This window comes from Zalophus californianus, chromosome 8, assembly GCF_009762305.2.
Source record: "Zalophus californianus isolate mZalCal1 chromosome 8, mZalCal1.pri.v2, whole genome shotgun sequence".
Taxonomy (NCBI): domain Eukaryota; kingdom Metazoa; phylum Chordata; class Mammalia; order Carnivora; family Otariidae; genus Zalophus; species Zalophus californianus.
Window position 1 is genome coordinate 105,051,926 of NC_045602.1, and position 20,136 is coordinate 105,072,061.

At 41.0% G+C, this 20,136-nt stretch overlaps 1 protein-coding gene across 14 annotated transcripts in view; it reads right to left on the minus strand.

The window, feature by feature from the left end:
* The window catches only part of PLCB4 (phospholipase C beta 4), a 414,002-nt gene that overhangs the window by 24,653 nt on the left and 369,213 nt on the right, over positions 1-20,136 (minus strand). For all 14 annotated transcript variants that reach the window (XR_003524780.1, XM_027623038.1, XM_027623041.1 and 11 more), the window contains 4 exons: positions 15,805-15,893; positions 15,024-15,174; positions 10,465-10,514; positions 10,263-10,328 (listed from right to left, as the gene is read on the minus strand). Coding sequence is in view for 13 of the 14 variants with exons in the window: in XM_027623038.1 (XP_027478839.1) it covers positions 10,263-10,328; positions 10,465-10,514; positions 15,024-15,174; positions 15,805-15,893 (356 nt within the window). In the remaining variant the exon portion in view is untranslated. The remainder of the gene's footprint in view (positions 1-10,262; positions 10,329-10,464; positions 10,515-15,023; positions 15,175-15,804; positions 15,894-20,136) is intronic.

Genomic DNA, 20,136 nt, shown 5'->3' on the forward strand with positions numbered 1-20,136 from the left:
TCTGGACAAAATGACAAGATGAAAAAAATCACCTCAGCAAAAAGAACAAGAGGTAGTACCGTCAGCCAGGGACCTACTCAATACGGACATTAGTACAATGTCGGACCTAGAGTTCAGAATCATGACTTTAAAGATACTAGCTGGGCTTGAAAAAAGCGTGGAAGTTATTAGAGAAACCCTTTCTGGAGAAATAAAAGAACTAAAATCTAACCAAGTCGAAATCAAAAAGGCAATTGATGAGGTGCAATCCAAAATGGGGGCACTAACTGCTAGGATAAATGAGGCAGAAGAGAGAATCAGCAATATAGAAGACCAAATGATGGAAAATAAAGAGGCTGAGAAAAAGATAAACAACTACAGGATCATGAGGGCAGAATTCGAGATAAGCGATACAGTAAGACAAAACAACATTAGAATAATTGGGATCCCAAAAGAAGAAGAAAGAGAGAGAGGGGCAGAAGGTATATTGGAGCAAATAATATCAGAGAACTTCCCTAATGTGAGGAAGGAAACAGGCATCAAAATCCAGGAGGCACAGAGAACCCCTCTCAAAATCAATAATAATAGGTCAACACCCCGACATCTAATAGTAAAACTTACGAGTCTCAGAGACAAAGAGAAAATCCTGAAAGCAGCTCAGGAGAAGAGATATGCAACCTACAATGGTAGAAATATTAAATTGGCAACAGGCCTATCCACAGAGACCTGGCAGGCCAGAAAGGATTGGCATGATATCTTCAGAGCACTAAACGAGAAAAATATGCAGCCAAGAATACTATATCCAGCTAGGCTGTCGTTGAAAATAGAAGGAGAGATAAAAAGCTTCCAGAACAAACAAAAACTAAAGGAATTTACAAACACGAAACCAGCCCTCCAAGAAATATTGAAAGGGGTCCTCTAAGCAAAGAGAGAGCCTAAAAGCAGCATAGACCAGAAAGGAACACAGACAATATACAGTAACAGTCACCTTACAGGCAATACAATGGCACTAAGTTCATAACTTTCAATAGTTACCCTGAATGTAAATGGGCTCAATGCCCCCAATCAAAAGACACAGGCTATCAGATTGGATTAAAAAACAAGACCCATTAATATCCTGTCTGCAAGAGACCCATTTTAGACCCAAAGACACCCCCAGATTGAAAGTGAGGGGGTGGAAAACCATTTACCATGCCAATGGACACCAAAAGAAAGCTGGGGTGGCAATCCTTGTATCAGCCAAATTAGATTTTAAAACAAGACTGTAATAAGAGATGAAGAAGGACACTATATCCTACTTAAAGGGTCTATCCAACAAGAAGATCTAACAATTGTAAATATCTATGCCCCGAACATGGGAGCAGCCAATTATATAAGGCAATTAATAACAAAAGCAAAGAAACACATTGACAGCAATACAATAATAGTGGGGGACTTTAACACCCCCCTGACTGAAATGGACAGATCATCTAAGCAAAAGATCAACAAGGAAATAAAGACTTTAAATGACACACTGGAACAAATGGACTTCACAGACATATTCAGAACATTCCATCCCAAAGCAACGGAATACACATTCTTCTCTAGTGCCCATGGAACATTCTCCAGAACAGATCACATCCTAGGTCACAAATCAGGTCTCAACCGGTACCAAAAGATTGGGATCATTCCCTGCATATTTTCAGACCACAATGCTTTGCAACTAGAACTCAATCACAAGAGGAAAGTCGGAAAGAACTCAAATACATGGAGGCTAAAAAGCATCCTACTAAAGAATGAATGGGTCAACCAGGAAATTAAAGAAGAATTCAAAATCTTTGGGATATAGCAAAGGCAGTCCTGAGAGGAAAGTATATAGCAATATAAGCCTTTCTCTAGAAACAAGAAAGGTCTCAAATATACAAGCTAACCCTACACCTAAAGGAGCTGGAGAAAGAACAGCAAATAAAGCCTAAACCCAGGAGAAGAGAAATAATAAAGATCAGAGCAGAAATCAATGAACTAGAAATGAAAAGAACAGTAGAACAGATCAACAAAACTAGGAGCTGGTTCTTTGAAAGAATTAACAAGATTGATTAAACCCCTGGCCAGACTTACCAAAAAGAAAAAAAATGACCCAAATCAACAAAATCATGAATGAAAGAGGAGAGATCACAACCAACACCAAAGACATACAAACAATTATAAGAACATATTATGAACAACTCTATGCCAGCAAATTAGATAACCTGGAAGAAATGGGTGCATTCCTAGAGATGTATCAACTACCAAAATTGAACCAGGAAGAAACAGAAAACCTGAACAGACCTATAACCACTAAGGAAATTGAAGCAGTCATCCAAAATCTCCCAACAAACAAAAGCCCGGGCCAGAAGGCTTCCCAGGGGAATTCTATCAGACATTTCAAGAAGAATTAATACCTATTCTCCTGAAACTGTTCCAAAAAATAGAAATGGAAGGAAAACTTCCAAACTGATTTTATGAGGCCACCATTACCTTGATCCCCAAACCAGACACAGACCCCATCAAAAAGGAGAATTACAGACCAATATCCTTGATGAACATGGATGCAAGAATTCTCACCAAAATACTAGCCAATAGGATCCAACAGTACATTAAAAGGATTATTCACCATGAGCAAGTGGGATTTATCCCTGGGTTGCAAGGTTGGTTCAATATCTGCAAATCAATCAACGTGATACAATACATTAACAAAAGAAAGAACAAGAATCATACGATCCTCTCAATAGATGCAGGAAAAGCATTTGACAAAGTACAGCATCCTTTCTTGATCAAAACTCTTCAGAGTATAGGGACAGAGGGTACATACCTCAATATCATAAAAGCCATCCATGAAAAAGCTACAGCGAATATCATTCTCAATGGGGAAAAGCTCAGCTTTTCCCCTACGGTCAGGAACGCGGCAGGGATGTCCACTCTCACCACTGCTATTCAACATAGTATTAGAAGTCCTAGCCACAGCAATCAGACAACAAAAAGAAATCAAAGGCATCCAAATCGGCAAAGAGGAAGTCAAACTCTCACTCTTTGCAGATGATAGGATACTGTATGTGGAAAACCCAAAAGACTCCATCCCAAACTGCTAGAACTCATACAGGAATTCAGTAAAGTAGCAGGATATAAAATCAATGCACAGAAATCAGTGGCATTCCTATACACCAACAACAAGACAGAAGAGAGACAAATCAAGGAGTCGATCCCATTTATAATTGCACCCAAAACCGTAAGATATCTAGGAATAAATTTAACCAAAGAGGCAAAGGATCTGTACTCAGAAAACTGTAAAATACTCATGAAAGAAATTGAAGAAGACACAAAGAAATAGATCAATGGAACAGAATAGAGAGCCCAGAAATGGACCCTCAACTCTATGGTCAACTCATCTTTGACAAAGCAGGAAAGAATGTCCAATGGAAAAAAGACAGTCTCTTCAACAAATGGTGTTGGGAAAATTGGACAGCCACATGCAGAAGAACGAAACTGGACCATTTCCTTACACCACACACAAAAAGAGACTCCAAATGGTTGAAAGACCTAAACGTGAGACAGGAGTCCATCAACATCCTAAAGGAGAACACAGGCGGCAACCTCTTCCACCTCAGCCATAGCAACTTCTTCCTAGAAACATCGCCAAAGGCAAGGGAAGCAAGGGCAAAAATGAACTATTGGGATTTCATCAAGATAAAAAGCTTTTGCACAGCAAAAGAAACAGTCCACAAAACCAAAAGACAACCGACAGAATGGGAGAAAATATTTGCAAATGACCTATCAGATAAAGGGCTAGTATCCAAAATCTATAAAGAACTTACCAAACTCAACACCCAGAAAACAAATAATCCAATCAAGAAACGGGCAGAAGACATGAACAGACATTTTTCCAAAGAAGACATCCAAATGGCCAACAGACACATGAAAAAGTGCTCAACATCGCTCGGCATCAGGGAAATCCAAATCAAAACCTCAAGGAGATACCACCTCACACCCGTCAGAATGGCTAAAATTAACAAGTCAGGAAATGACAGATGTTGGCGGGGATGTGGAGAAAGGGGAACCCTCCTACACTGCTGGTGGGAATGCGAGCTGGTGCAGCAACTCTGGAAAACAGTATGGAGGTTCCTCAAACAGTTGAAAATAGAGCTATCATACGGTCCAGCAATTGCACTACTGGGTATTTACCACAAAGGTACAAATGTAGGGATCCGAAGGGGTACGTGCACCCCGATGTTTACAGCAGCAATGTCCACAATAGCCAAACTGTGGAAAGAGCCAAGATGCCCATCGACAGATGAATGGATAAAGAAGAAGTGGTATATATACACAATGGAATATTATGCAGCCATCAAAAGGAATGAGATCTTGCCATTTGCAACGACGTGGCTGGAACTGGAGGGTGTTATGCTGAGTGAAATAAGTCAATCAGAGAAAGACACGTATCATATGACCTCACTGATATGAGGAATTCTTAATCTCAGGAAACAAACTGAGGGTTGCTGGAGTGGTGGGGGGTGGGAGGGATTGGGTGGCTGGGTGATAGACATTGGGGAGGGTATGTGCTATGGTGAGCACTGTGAATTGTACAAGACTGATGAATCACGGATCTGTACTTCTGAAACAAATAATGCAATATATGTTAAAAAAAAAAAAGATAGCAGGAGGGGAAGAATGAAGGGGAGTAAGTCGGAGGGGGAGACGAACCATTAGAGACGATGGACTCTGAAAAACAAACAGAGGGTTCTAGAGGGGAGGAGAGTGGGGGGATGGGTTAGCCTGGTGATGGGTATTAAAGAGGGCACGTTCTGCGTGGAGCACTGGGTATTATGCACAAACAATGAATCACGGAACACTACATCAAAAATTAATGATGTAATATATGGTGATTAACATAACAATAAAAAAATTAAAAAGAAAAAGTACAGCATAAGGGATATAGTCAATGGTATTGTAACAGCATCATATGGTGTCAGATGCAACCACACTTGTGGTAAGCACAGCACGGTGTACAAACTTGTCAAATCCCTACGTTGCACACCCGGAACTAACTTAACATTGTATGTCAACTATACTAAAAAAAAAAAACAAAAAACCTTGAGTTCTGGAGTTAGAATTTAATTCACATCCTGACTCTGCCATTTAGTCAAGGTGTGTTCTTTTAAGTGTAAATTATCTCACCTGACAAATGGTTGGTAGATGGTTTGCAGAAATGGCAATTCTCTCTCTCTCTGTATCCACTCTCTCCATCCCCCCTACTTTTTGATGTGACTTTGAGACTCCTCTTGTCAAGAAGTAGAGTCCTCAGCCCTTTAATCTGGATCAGCCTGATGGTCTGCTTTCGCCAGGAAAACGAGGCGGAAGTGATCAGGTACTGCTTCTCCTTGGTCTCCGAAACCCTACCAGATGAATAACTAGCTCACCTGAAGATGAGAGGTCACATAAAGCAGCAAGAAGTGGCTCAGCAGAGGCCTTCCTAAATCAGCCAGCGCCCCCATCTGCCCACTACTGGCCAAACTGGCGACCCCCAAAATTGTGAATTAATAAATGGGCTGCTGTCTGAAGTCACTACATTTGCGGGTAGTTTGTTATTGAGAAAAATAGGACTCTTAACTGATACAAGTTAATATAATGGTAGGGCTCTTTTATATAATTGTTACAAGAATACCTGAGTGCTTAGTGAGTCTCAATATATATTAGCTAGTCTTACCATTTTAAAAGTATTTAGAAGAAAAAAATCAGTGTTAGGATAAACAAGTTCACATGGCGGTGAGGCACTAAGTGTCCTATGTTAGAAGACACACACATCCTTCCACCCTGCTCCACTGGTTTTCCCTTTTTCGTTTTGAAAGACAAGTGTGTTCGCAGAGTAGGCCTCAGTATGGATTTGGTAAATAAAATATTCAGGTAAATCCTTCATCTTAGAAGATAGTTCAGATGAGACCATGGAAAATATTAGGGAGATATTACAGACTGAAAAATTACAGAAAGCATATAGACAGAAGCTCTAATTATTTGAAATTATTTGGGAAACCCTTGGGGAGTTAAAATAGATGAAATGCATTTTTAATGAACAGTGATAATGTGGTGAGTTGTAAAAGGTGTGTGTTAGACATAAGCATATGAGGCCCGTTACCAGCATTAGTTAGTTACATAGCTCTAGGCAAGGGACTCACCTCTTTTCCATTTTATTCATTTCTAGAATGTGGACAGTGTTAGGCTTCAGGGATATTGTGAGGAGTTGAGAATGTACATAAAATGTGTAACACAAGGGTGCCTGGGTGGCTCAGTCAGTTAAGCATCTTTTTTTTTTTTTTAAGGTTTTTATTTATTTGACAGAGAGAGCACAAGCAGGGGGAGCGGCAGGCAGAGGGAGAGGGAGAGGGAGAAGCAGGCTTCCTGCTGAGCAGGGGGAGCCCGATGCGGGACTAGATCCCAGGACCCCAGAATCATGACCTGAGCCAAAGGCAGTTGCTTAACCAACGGAGCCACCCAGGTGCCCTAGCATCTGACTCTTGATTTCGGCTCAGGTCATGATTTCAGGGTCATGGGATTGAGCCTACTTAAGATTCTCTTTCTCTCTACCTCTGCTACCCCCCCCAAAATATGTAACACAAAACTGGCACTAAATAAATGTTAACCTTATTAATAGTCTTATGATAGAAACACTATAGAGCTACCCTATGAGCCAGAAATTGCACTACTAGGTATTTACCCAAAGAATGAAAACATAGTGATCCAAAGGCGCATCTGCACCCCAAAGTTTATAGCGGCAACATCCACAATAGCTGAATTATGGAAAGAGCTCAGATGTCCATTGAGAAATGAATGGATAAGATGACGTGGTCTATACATACAATGGAATATTACTCAGCAATCAAAAAAATGAAATCTTACATTTGCAATGATGTGGGTGGAACTAGAGGGTATTATGCTGAGCAAAAGAAGTCAATCAGAGAAAGACAATTATATGATTTCACTCATGTGGAATTTAAGAAACAAAACAGAGGATCATAGAGGAAGAGAGGGAAAAATAAGACAAAAACAGAGAGGGAGACAAATCCTGAGAGACTCTTAACTACAGGAAACAAACTGAGGGTTGCTGTATGGGAAGTCGGTGGGGGCAAGGAGTAACTGGGGGATGGGCATTAAGGAAGGCACTTGGACTAATGAGCACTGGGTGTTGTATGCAACTGATGAATCACTGAACTCTACCTCTGAAACTAATAATACACTAGATGCAAAGTAATTGAATAAAAAAAAAAAAAACAGGAAAAAAAACCCCACAAAAAAACACTATAGAATTCCGAATTCATAAATTATACTGCCAAAGCCATCTGAATAAAGTGGGTCCCTGTGCATTTAATGTGGAGGAAGGGATTCATTCGTAAGCTCATAATCACACAGTTGTAATGGGAACTTCTGCAGTGCATGAGGTTCTGAAAAAGCAGCTATGAAAGGCATTGCCCTACTCAGAAATACTCCTGAAAAGCTCTCTGAAAAGCAACAGGCAAGCACGGCACATTTTACTAGGGCAATTTTCTCGGTTGTTCGACCTAAGGAATCTTAAACACTTCCTCCAAAAATGGCACACTAAAGCTGTTCTGAGAGTCCACACAAATGCAGATAGTTGGATTTAGGGAGATTTAAAATCTCCTTTTAGGTATTGGTTCTACTGTCATGTGGGGCTCCAAGACGCTCGTTTGTTTTCTACAAAGGAAAGCAACATGGATTCTCTTAGCCATCCAGGATCTACTGGTTATTAAACAACATGCACGAAGAAATGGGATTGGCTGAATGAAGTGCAGTGGTGTCTGAGGTGCAGGGGAAGATCTACCAAGGCCAGCTCTAAATTATGTCACAGAAAAGTAATTTTCCACCTATTAAAGGACTGAATGTTTCTGTTCCCCCTCCAAATTCCTATGTTGAAGCCCTCATTTCCAATGAGGTGGAATTTGGAGGTGGGGCTTTTGGGGGGTGACTAGGTCATGAGTAGGGTCCTCAGGGATGGGATCAGTCTTGTAGAAGAGGGGACATGAGAGAAATGATGGCTCTTTCCACCATGTGAGGACATAGCAAGGAGGCTCTTTGAAATCCAGGAAGGGGGCTCTCATGAGGCATGGAACCTGCTGCACCTTGACCTTCGGACATCCAGCCTCCAGACTCTAAGAAATAAATGTTTGTTGTGTAAGCCTCCTGGTCTATGCCAGTTTGTTACAGTGGCCCAAGCTGATGAAGACACCATCTTTGTTTGCCACTTTTCTGATAAAGCAGATGGTCCTGTTTGTTGACCTGAGTCAGCTTGGAACCACAGGTTCAGACAAAGAAATCAACAGATAACTCTGCTCTGTAGTATGTAGGTCAAGTTCCGAAGAATCGAGGACCATTCCTTAGCAGCTGTACAGATAACAAGTGTATGGATACCATCCAAACTCGATGGGGATTTTCGTAACATCCCATGGGCTACCACTGCATTTGATGTAACAAGGCGAACTTGTCTACTTACCAAAGCATCTGATGTCCTTCACAGAATAATGCAGTAAGGGTATGGGTGCTAGACACAGGTGGTTTGGGTTCAAATTCTCGCTTTGCTGCTTTCCAGTGTGGAGACAATAGTTCAACCACTTAACCTCCCTAATCATCAATTTCTTCATTTCACATGCAAAATGGAGACTTTTAAATAGAGTTTGCTTTCTAGGGTGGAGAGTATTAAATGAGACAGATAAATGTGAAGTGCTGAGCATCTGGAAAATACTGAGCAGGTAAAAATTCTAGCCGCTATCATTGTTATTTTTATTATTGGTCACAGTATATGTTTCCTGGTTGTGCCTCAAAGAAATACTTAATGAGGGTAAGGTCAAAAGTTGGAAGTTTCCATGGAGCCCACAGGCCTTGGAGATGCCTGCCTCAGTGACAGAGATCCAAGTTCAATGGAAGAAAGATCTGGGGGACGCTGTCTTGCCATGTGGGTACCAAGTCCATCCCTATAATCAAAGTCAGGTAAGTTGCCTTTTCTCCCTCTTTTCTGTTGCCTTTCCATATTCTAGGTTGTTGCCAGCGACCAACAAAATTGAAAGCACTGCGTTAAGCAGCCCTCTCTCCAACAGTCCCACACTTCTAAAAATCTGTGGCAAGAGTCCCCTATGGGCAATAAAAAGGAATTCCATTAAATGGACTTATTCATGAAATTTAGGAGCAAAGAGTCTGTGGAGTTACCTCTAGATCCGCAAATCCACCAAGCTATCAGTTCAATAATACAGGGAATATTACTAGGCCAAGATTAGGCTGAGTTTCTCAAAGGAGCACAAATTGTTAAATCGGGGCCGTGAGCCCTGCACTTTAATATCTGGAGTGATTCAGAGATACATCACTCAAGTCTGGCTCTGCAGCGCATGCTTTAGTTTGAGGACTGAGTCAGAGTACAAAGAAGTGGAACGCAAGATTAGTTTAAAAGAACTCTGAAGTCCTTTAAGAAATTTTCTCTTGCTCCTGTTGCCCTAAACGGATGAACCCACACATTACCCTTCCAGCCCCAGGGAGTGTTGTGATCCATCTTGGGAAGAAAAGAGGTATTATGTTCTCCTCCTTTCCCTGTGAGGAGCGATGGGAAGCAGGATGATGCCTGAGTGTGGTGAAGTTTCCAACCCACACTAGAACTCCTGAGGCCAACCAGCTCTTATAATTTCTCATGATCACTGTCAAAAAAAAAAACCTCTCCTTATGGGCGAAAAGGAAAAACAACTCTATTTCAGAAGTAGGCCACTAAGCAGAGTTTACATAATGGGGAAAGTGAGAAGAGCCCTCTCTCCAGGAGTGGTGGGTGAGAAGTTCAGAGCTGGCTAGTACCTCCCTCCCTGCACTGTGTGTGGTAAAGGACTTGTAACCCAGGGGATGGAGGTGCCTCTATAAGCTGGTCTTCAAGAGTCTGGTTATGGCCTATTTATTTTTAGATAAAGTCCGATAATTAAACTATTTTTAAATGGGCGAGGCTTTGTTATCTTTTGAAAGAACTGTTAGAAATGCAGATTACAAATCAGTGACAGCCAATCCCAAACGGGTTCTGTTTTTAAATGTCATTTTCCAATAAGTGAAAATGAAGGTACTACTGTCCAGTTGGCTGGTGTCAGTTTCTAAGCCACGTTTTTGCCTGTGAAGAATCCACTGGTTCATTACACAGAATAACAGCTTTTCATCAGAGAGCTAAAAGTAGAAAAACAAACAAGTAAACAAAATCACACACACATATCTATGTAAGTACACTCAGCACACCATACCTTTGCATGTTTCTTCTTTAAAGAATTTAGTTCCTTCTGTTGTTTCTTTAAATGCTTCAGGTAAGCCTGTGGAAGAAACAAAGAGGGTCCCAAATCAGTGTTTTGTAGCCACGATTAATACATCTGGTGAGAAATAAAAATATATTGGTGTCACCAATATGTGTCATTTAAGAGTGCTTGCAAAATGATTGAGCCATTTTACCTTCATCTGCTTTAAATCTTCTATCCTCACTTGAGGGATAAGTTCGATACCTTAAAAAATATTAAATCACTGTATTAAAAATTAGAATAGCGGATAATACAAAATTCACCATTTTGAAATCTCATCTAAAGACTTTGAAGCAGCTTTACGTGTAATGTTGTATCTATAAGCATCTTAATTTCTTATTACAAAGCAATTAACTAGACACTTATTTGGCAGGCTTATTGTCTTAGGTCAGGTTCCTTACAAGCAGAACCTGAGGTGGAGTTGTGTGTGCACATGACTTACTGAGGGAAGGCTCTCAGGAGAAATCTGTAGGGAGTGAGAGAAACAGAATAGGGCAGAGGAAGAAGGCAGGGTGCATTTCTAGCCGAAATCCACCCGGACCCTGCAGGGAGTTTTCTATCATAAATGGCCATCCAAAACTTGCTCCACCTAGAGTTAAGGAGACTGGGCTTTTGTAACTGCAGAATAGTCAGCCGATGGCTTCAGAGGTTGTACAAAACCTCCCAGGCATTTCCAGGCAAGGGAACTCCCACAGTCTGAGGGGCAATCCTCTGAGAACGTGGCAGTTGTGATTTGCGATCAGCCAAAGGGGGGTGCCAACCCCACAAAGGAGATCTGATCAGGCACCACAGTATCTGTTAACGTTACTTTTATCTTTGTATTTCAGGGCATAGCATACCAGTCAACCACCTCCCTCTTCATCGTCATCAAAGAACAAAACGTTTTTTTTTTCTCAGCTGCTTTCACCAAATGTAATTTTTAAGCAATAGGCTATGGAGCACAGCCATGCCTTCAACATACAGGAAATCCTGGAATCAAACCGTTGTATAACAGGATGCTGTCAGGAGGACCAGGAGTCACATACTCAATTATCCTGCTACTGGAGTGATGCTAGGCCAGGTGTCGTCATGGCAACCAGAGTTGTAGGAGAATCCCCAAACATTTTCTGTTTGACTGCAGATTTTCATCTTAGACAAACAGGATGAATGTGTGCTCTGTGCTATAACTGACTTCCATTAGACTCCCAAAAGTTAGGTGTTGAGATATTCAGGAAAGACAAGCCTAGAGTCCCAGGCTCTTGTTTTTCAGTTCTGTTCATTTTAAGAGGATGTGCACAGCCAGTGTGAGGGTGGGGAGGTGGTAAAGGGAGTCAGGGCTAAGAGAAATCAGCCTTGTGATCTATACCATTTATGATAGGGGTGTCCAGAGAACCTGGGGCTGTTCTCTCATCTCTCAAGTCTGATGTCACAAGCCAACTCCCTGCTTTACGCAAGAATGAGGGGCACTGTGGGGCAGAGATGTGAATCTTCATCTATAAAATGAAAAGAGGACTATGGTGCATGCGAGATCCCCCAGAGAGCTAATAGGTATTAAGACTTAATCTAGTCCAATGAGACTTCTCTTTTGGTTTTGGTTAAAGTACATCTTGATTAACAGGAACCTATGAACACATGAACTTGGTTTTACATTTTTTGAGACAGAAATAACTTATAAAAATTTTAGTTCCTATAAATGATGTAGCTAGGGAACACCTACGCTCTGCAGAACAGGAATTGGTATGTGCTCAGTTTCCTCTGTGGGCCTACAGAAGTGTGTCTAACAGAACTTTTGGCGACTGTGGTAATGTTCTATGTGGGAGCTGTCCAACGGAGAGCCACCAGCTATGCATGGCTCTGGGCAACTGAGCTGTGAATAGTACAACTCAAGAGTTCAAGAGTTAATTTTAACATTGAAATTTACATAGCCACATGTGGCTAGTGGCTACTCCACTGGCCAGTGCAGTTCTACAAGCTCCCCTGGTTAAGGGGGGGGTTAAGCACGGCACTTTGGGCTCCAAAGATTGTAGCTAATTGAAGTTTCACTACGTAAAAGTTTTGTTCTTATCAACAACGCTCAAAAAGAACTTGTTTGCTCTCAAGCCATCATTCGGAGGAGTTTCATTTTCTTAATTCCTTATTCTTAAAATTAAAAAGAAAATTAAGCAGCATTGGTGCAGATACTGGTGTTGGGTTGCATGTCCGAGAGAAACCATTTAGAACTTTCTCACCTCCACAGATGTGGGCAGCAAATGCTGCCCAGCTCTACACATTCACCTTGCTTTCTCTACATCAGCCCACTCTACTGACTTCCAATGGCCAGCACCTGCATTTCCTTACCTGAGGACTCTCCCTCCAAAACGTGCTTTACCACCCTTCTGTCCATCTAGAATCACTGGGGAGAATTTATGCCTCCTCCAGGGGCTCTCAACAAAAGACTGACTATAGTTGAAGTATAAGTTCCTCTGCCTCAGATGTGTCCCCAACACCAGCACTCAGGGTGTTCCCAGGAGCACTGAGCTCCAGGTGCCTCACTGGAACTTGGAAACACTCTGATTACTGGCTCCTTTTCTTGTGTCCCTTCCCCAAGCCCCTGCCTGTGGCCACTGTACCCCCTCTCCCAAATAAACTACTTGCATTTGAAACCTTGTCTCAGGGTCTGCTTTGGGATGACCCAAATTAAGACAGTTCTCTAGAAAGAAGTTTGCCTTCTCAAATGACACCTCTTCCCACAAAGGCCACTGGAGTAATTTCCTGACTCCCTTGACCCCTGACTCCCCTGTTCATAGACAGGAGTGGGAAGAACACCTACAAACTTCCTTCTTGCACTTCTCTGCTATTCTCCTAAAAGCTACCATGCAAAAGAATAGGCCCCTCACTTAGACCAGGTTCTGCTGAGCCTGGTTACCTCCACAAGTGTCCTTCTAAATTGTACATTCATCTGCTCCATGAACTTTAGCATCTGGCTCATGGTTTTCCCATGGAGGCATTCCCAAGCATCCAACAGGGTGATTCAGTATCCATGAGAAGAATCCATTTCATTCCTTCCTATTCAAGTCAGACCCATGTTTCAAGGCCCAGCTCAACTGGGAACTCATCCAGAAGTCTTCTCTGGGACACCTGCTGGAAGGGATGCCCTCTCCCCTCCTGTTTCTTAGGGCTCAGCCCTCATTGACCACTACCAGCTGGGCTGTTGTGTGGGAGTCTGTCCTACATTACCCTTCTAGCCACATGAGGTCCCTGAAGATGTAAAGGCATTTCTCATAGAACTTGGTACTGTCACTTAGAGTAGGTTTCCAATTTTACTGAATAAAAGGCCAAAAGGAAACAGTGTGTAGACCCTCTCTCTTAGGGTGTCTGTTAAGGAGATTGGACTGGAAGCGACAGCCTCTTGGCTCCCCGCAGTGCAACCTTATTTGGAACCAAGGGTGAGACCGTTCTAAACACAAACATGTTCCCTTCTTGAACTAGGATCACTTCTGTCTTCTGTAAGCTGGTCACACTGCCATTTTTCAGGCCACTTAACTCACTGTAATTACTAATGTCTTTATGTACCAGTGGGCGTGACACTTTAAACAAGAACTTTACACAAAAACTCTCCCATTTTCCACTGTCTATCTCTGAATGGCTAAAGCGACTAATGACCAGTGCTGGAATGGAATGCCCAAAGCCTGTATCATGAGCTTGCTCATGTCTCCAGGGAGGAACAGAAAAACAGCTGCAGGCAAACTACAATTTGGGCTACTTTTGTGCAGTCTCATTTACTAATTTGTTTCACAAACCTCCATGCACACTTAGTATCCTGCTAAATTACTATGCTGTCTTGGTTTGGAAAAGCCTGTCATTTCTTACCTTCAGCTGCAGCACTGTGTGTGTTTAAGTTACAAACAACATGATTTGCTAACATCGAGGGCACTGCATTCACATATAAATGGGAAATATACCCACTGAGTAGAAAACCATTAGAAAAAAGAAATTCTTATCGAAGTAAGAAGAGTGAGTCTGGCAAATGATTCATGATTGAGGAGGATACTCAAAATGTTCAATTCCCAGTGTGTGATGGGCACCATCCAATCAGAATGAATGCCTGGCCAGTAAGCACGGAAGCCAATTTTAAATGAGCAAGTTGGTTGTGGCGCCACATACCAGCTGAATGTTAGCACATGGGATACATCATTCTTTGTGGTGACACCTCTCCTCTTAGGATACCTTGTTTCATTTACAGGAAACCATACAGAATCGGCCTTCAAATGACCATCTGACAATTTTACAAATAATCATGGATGCTAAATATCTACTCATGGGGGCAATCGGTCAAGAAGGGAATCTAGAAAATATGAACAATGATGACTCTGTTGGTTCATGAGCCCACTTCCTGTCCAGATGAGTGCCCGTGGGGGTATCCAGGAGAGTGTGGGGATGACTTAGTGAAGTTCACTGCGTGGAAGTTCTTTTCATTAGGGAGCCTGAATTTAAACATTTTCTAAAACTATGGATATTGTACCCAGGGCCCTAAGTTGCAGGGGATCTAGCAGATGAGACAAATATTGACTCCCTGTTAAACACTCCGGGAAATTAAGCAGTTTGTCCAATCTACAAGAAAACATGCTGCTCTTGAGTTTTACGGGGCAATGAAAATTGGCAAAATTAGCAATTCTAAATACCCTCAGAAAAGACTCTTCGAAAAGAATCTAAAATTGCCAGAACAGATAAGGAACCCAAACCCCTCCCCTTTACCTTTCTTGGTTTCCACGCCAGACCCCAGGGCCGCCGTGGTGGTTGGTCTAAGCTCCGAGCTGCTCTGTGGGGTCACGTTTGCTTTGGCAGTGTTGGCTTTTCCTTTCTTGTCATTCTTAGAAGTATCACTGGGCACATCTGCTATGTCGCTCTGGAGCAGAAATGTTTATATTACCCTACATGAATGCCATCTCGCATTCAACTGTCTGGCACTTTCTCTATTTTACTGAATCCAGTTTGAACCACTCAGCATCTCCCCTACAACTCTCTTAACGGATCATTGCCTGGCAGGAGAAAGATTACATGGTTTTCTCAGGCTTGAGGCAAAGGATGAAGCCGAGGAAAAAAGATGCCACTCTTCTACAAACAGGGTATGGTAAAGAGAGCTTTAAAAACAAAGGAACAAACAAGGCAAGTGTGCACAGAAATGGAGGAAGGCTGGATGCAAGACTGGTAAGCAACAAAGACACATAAAATGTCAATTTCACTAACTCACTGACTTGGGTTAGCTGGTATTCTCGTGTATCATGAAAGCATCCTATATCTGAAACATTCCTAAAAGCATTATGGATTTCCATTTATTAAATGTGTTTTCCATTTTATTTATTAAATATGCTACACTTTTACAGACCCTTGAAACTATTTTGTTGAATTGATAAATTCAATTTCAAAAACGCTCTTCAAGTTTGCTACATGAACTTATTACTCTGTCTTGCTCTTAAAATCACTGACCACCAAACTTCCCCAACTTGGCTGTCCTTAGTCAACCATTGCTACTTACAGTTTCAATGCCCATAGCTCTCATTTGGTCTGCTCTCTTTTCCGTAATGGAAAGAAATTTCTTTGGATCTGACAAAGCATCCACAATATCTGAAAAAAAAAAAAAAAAAAAAAAAAAAAAAGTCAGGCGGCTGTTGATTCTCTGTTTTACCGTACACACCCAGGAAAATTCAGCTAGTGAATAATTCATAATCCTGGACCCCTGTTATGTCTTCTGTGAAGTTCCTTCTCCTAGGACACGAGACAAAGTTAGGAAAGCACAGCCAGTTACAGAAAACAAGAAATAAGTGAGGGCAAGGATCAAAGGCCAGATGACTTTCTCCTATTTTCTCTTTGTTTTTTGCCCAAATAAAGATGACAGGGTGGCAGGGTGAGCCAAGTGAATTGCCTTGGGTTCTTGACCATTTCCTAATGTGACATTGAGCAGGTTGATTCATGTCCCCAGCTGAGTTTCTTCATCTGAAAATTAGGGCTGATACCACCCACTCTGAAGGGATAGGATGAGTATTCAATGAGATGATAAATGTAAATAGTACTTGGAACATAGTAGACACCACTGGTATCTCAGTCTTATTTTTAGATAAGAAGGCCAATACATATTTAAAGCCAATTTTGGTTCCATGGTAGTTAAAATGAAGTATTTCTCCAGCATCCTCTCAGCTACACCTTGCACTTAAAAACGGTAACATTTTCATGTTTTATATAATGTCATTTGAAGAGTTCCAAGTACTTTCCAGGAGAATCTCATGTAATTTTGCATTATTTACCAGTTCTACAGAAGTAATATTTATTCTCATTACCTTAAAACAGTACATAATTTACAATTTTCAAAAACTCTATGTATATCAATTTTCTCCAGTAAAATCACCCTCCTGATTACAGTCTTTAGATAATTATTCTCAGTTGAATCTTTTTCCTATTATAGTAGAATACACGTACATGATAAACATTCAAACATATAAGATGTAAAAATCTCCTCTCCTGCCAATCCGACCCCTCATATACACTGTTATCCATTTCTTGTATCCTTATTTAAAAACAAAACAATTCCAAACGGGTTCACGTTTTCTGCACCTATTTTTTATTTTAAACTTCACATATCTTGGAGATACTTCTTTATCAGTAATGTAGATCTACTATGTTACTTTTAAGGGCTGCTTAAATATTTCATTTTCAGAATGGCTATAATTTCTTTAACAGTGTTCCTTATTGATAGACTTTTAGATTACTTCCAGTTCTTTGCTATTATAAAGAGTATTGCAGTGAAGTTCCTGGAATGTTCAAATCTCAGAGCAGACATTTGCAGTGTCCACAGCAAAAATGCCTAGAGGTTAGAATGATGTGTAAGGGTATTTGTCCTTTTGGTAGCAGCATTGCCAAGTTGACCTCCAAAGAAGTTGCATCAATTTATTTTCTCTTACCAGGGGTATATGAGAAGGTTTGAATCTAGTTATCACTTAGGTCCCCAAAGAACTCTTTGTCTCGTAGTGGGGAAAATAACCAAATAAGCTGTTAAATCTTGCTTAGGAAAAATGACAGATAATCATTTTTTGGAAGTTAAAGTTCTAAGAATATATTTACAACTAAGTCCAAATTATGAACATTTTCAGGCATACACAGAAGTAGAGAGAAAGGTAAAATAACTCCCCATATATTGCTGAAACCGTAACAAACAGTCCACTACATCTACTTTACTGCCATCCTTCCCCCTTTTTCCCCCTCTCTTCTCTCTGCTGACACATTTGGGGCAAATTCCAGACATTATAACATTTCATTCCTAATTACTTTTCTATGCATCTCTAAAACGCATTTTCTTTCAGAACCAACCGTACCGGCACTGTATCCAACAAAGTTGGCAGTAATTCCTTACCATGAATATAATAAATGGCCCATCTTATTATTTCCCCTATTTACAATTTGTTTGAATCAAGATATAAAGCCCATACTATGTCCCTGATAACTAAGTCTCTTAAACTTAATCTAGACTAGTTCCTGCTACTATTTATTTTTCGTAATGCATAGATTTGTTGAGGAGACAGATCAGGTATCCCATAAAATGTCCCACATTCTGAATATCAATGCTTCCTTGTTGTGTCATATAGGCTTGACTTTCCCTTTTGTATAAAGACTCCAGAGGAGTTACGGTAATTTCATATGGGTCCCATACAAGATAAAGCCTGATTGCCCCACTTGTCCTGCTGCTAAACTCACTGATTGGCTCAGGACTTTTAATCCATCTGTGTCTGACTCCCAGATGCCACCTCCTTACACTTGTCCACAAACTCACACTGTGCCCACTGAACCCCCCCGCCCTCTGTGGAGAAGACCTACCTGGCGTTGGCCTCCCTGCACACTCCTACACTGCATACACTTTGCTTGACTTCCCACTGGCATATCTCAGTGGAGGATCCACATGGCTGGCTTGTTAGGAAACAAGTACTTGCTTATTTCTTCAGTGATATACAATCAGGTCGAGGGCCTGGAGTATATATGGCATTTTTCAGTGGTTACTGGTAGTCCTTTCAGTCGGAATCACAGATAACACTTACATCACTTCCAGCTGATTACAAAACCAATAAAGCAAGACCTTAAAGTGTGAAATGACCCATAATCCTTCCAAACAAACCAAGCTATTTTCATTTTTGTATACTCTTGTGTCATTTTTTCCACATGAATACATATTTTATATGGTTTATTTAAAAAAATTATATAATCTCCTTGTTTCATTTATTATTAGGTTATACCTGTATAGTTTTAAAACTTACTTTTATTGAATGAATAATGTTCCATTGAGTTTATGTACCAAACTATTCTCTACTGCTAGATATTTAGATGGCCTTTCAGTTTTTTTTTTTTTTTAACAAAAGATGACTTTGCAAGAAATATGTTAATACAGAAAGAGGTCATTTCCTTTTACCAGAGAATTTGTAGTTCAGATCCATAAGATAGCAACTTATATACTTGATGAGCATTACTAACAAAATTTGTTCCTCATAAGCTTTAAATAGTTATTTAAGAATAATTAATGGAAGGAATGAGTACAAAGAAAATACAGCAGAATTAAGAGGGTATATTAAGTTGAATAATGCCCTTCAAAATTCACGACTACTGGGGACCTCCGGACGTGAGCTTATTTACAAATAGGGTCTTTGCATATATAATTAAAGACTGAGATCACACTGGGTGTGATCTTTAGGGTAGGCTCTAAATCCAATAACTGGTGCCCTTATAAGATGAGGAGAGGACACACAGAGACAAAGAGAAAAAGGCTAAGAGATGACAGAGAGAATGGAATAATGTAGCTAAAAGCCAAGGAATGCTGAGGACTGCCAGGAACCACCCAGGAGCTAGGAAGAGGCAAGGAAGGATTTCTCCAAGAGCCGACAACTCTAGGATTTCAAACTTCTAGGCTCCAGAACTGTCAGAGAATGAATTTCTGTTGTCTCAAGTCTCCCAGTTTGTGGCAAATTTGATTACCAATTTTTCTCAATTCTGAGAAAAACTTTTTTGTTTTTTATTTTAAAGGAGATAGAAGTTTGGTGACTACACTGCAAGGGAGCTGCAGACAGCAAAGGAGAGACGGTCTGCCATGAGGCGGTGGTGAGGGGTCACAGTTATAGGGCAGAGTGAAGAGGTATGGGAACATATGGAATTTCCCCCTTTTTGGTAACTGTGCCTGCTTGGGAGTAGCCCATTGGTTAGTTAGGGCCTATGGCTCTTTTGAGGTAGGTCGCTTAATGAGCCTGTTTGCATCAACTCTGGGCCCTTTTGCCTTGCTCAAGACTCTATTGCTCAAGCCTGTTGCCTAAAAGCCTAAAAGGGCCTCTATATTCCCTCTTGACATATTGACAACAACAAATCTTTGGCATTTGGGTGGAGGTCTCATCTCCAGTAGCTTCTTCCTGCTGAAGGAGCAGTGGAGAGATGTCCCTACCTACAGGTCAACATTGGTCGGTTGGGAATTTATATGTAGGAATTACAAATGGCAGAGGCAACTGAATCCAGGGTAGACAACATACACGAATTTCCCTGAGTAGAAAGGATCATCTGTCAGCTTGAAATCATGGCAGTGAAGGGATCTTCTATTCTTGGGTGTATCTTCCAAATAAAGTAGGCTTTCTCATTGTTAACGGGGAGCATCCATCAGTCCCTGGAGACCTCTCAAGGACCCATCATGGTTTGATCAAAGAATACCTCGAATCCCAGAGTATTCTTCCTGTTTCCTGCAGCAATGTCTTGGCCCCAGCCTTGAGGGGTGATTCTGTGCAATTCTGACTGAGAACATAGGCGTTATATTTTATAACATATAGTCATGAAACAATATGCAAACGAG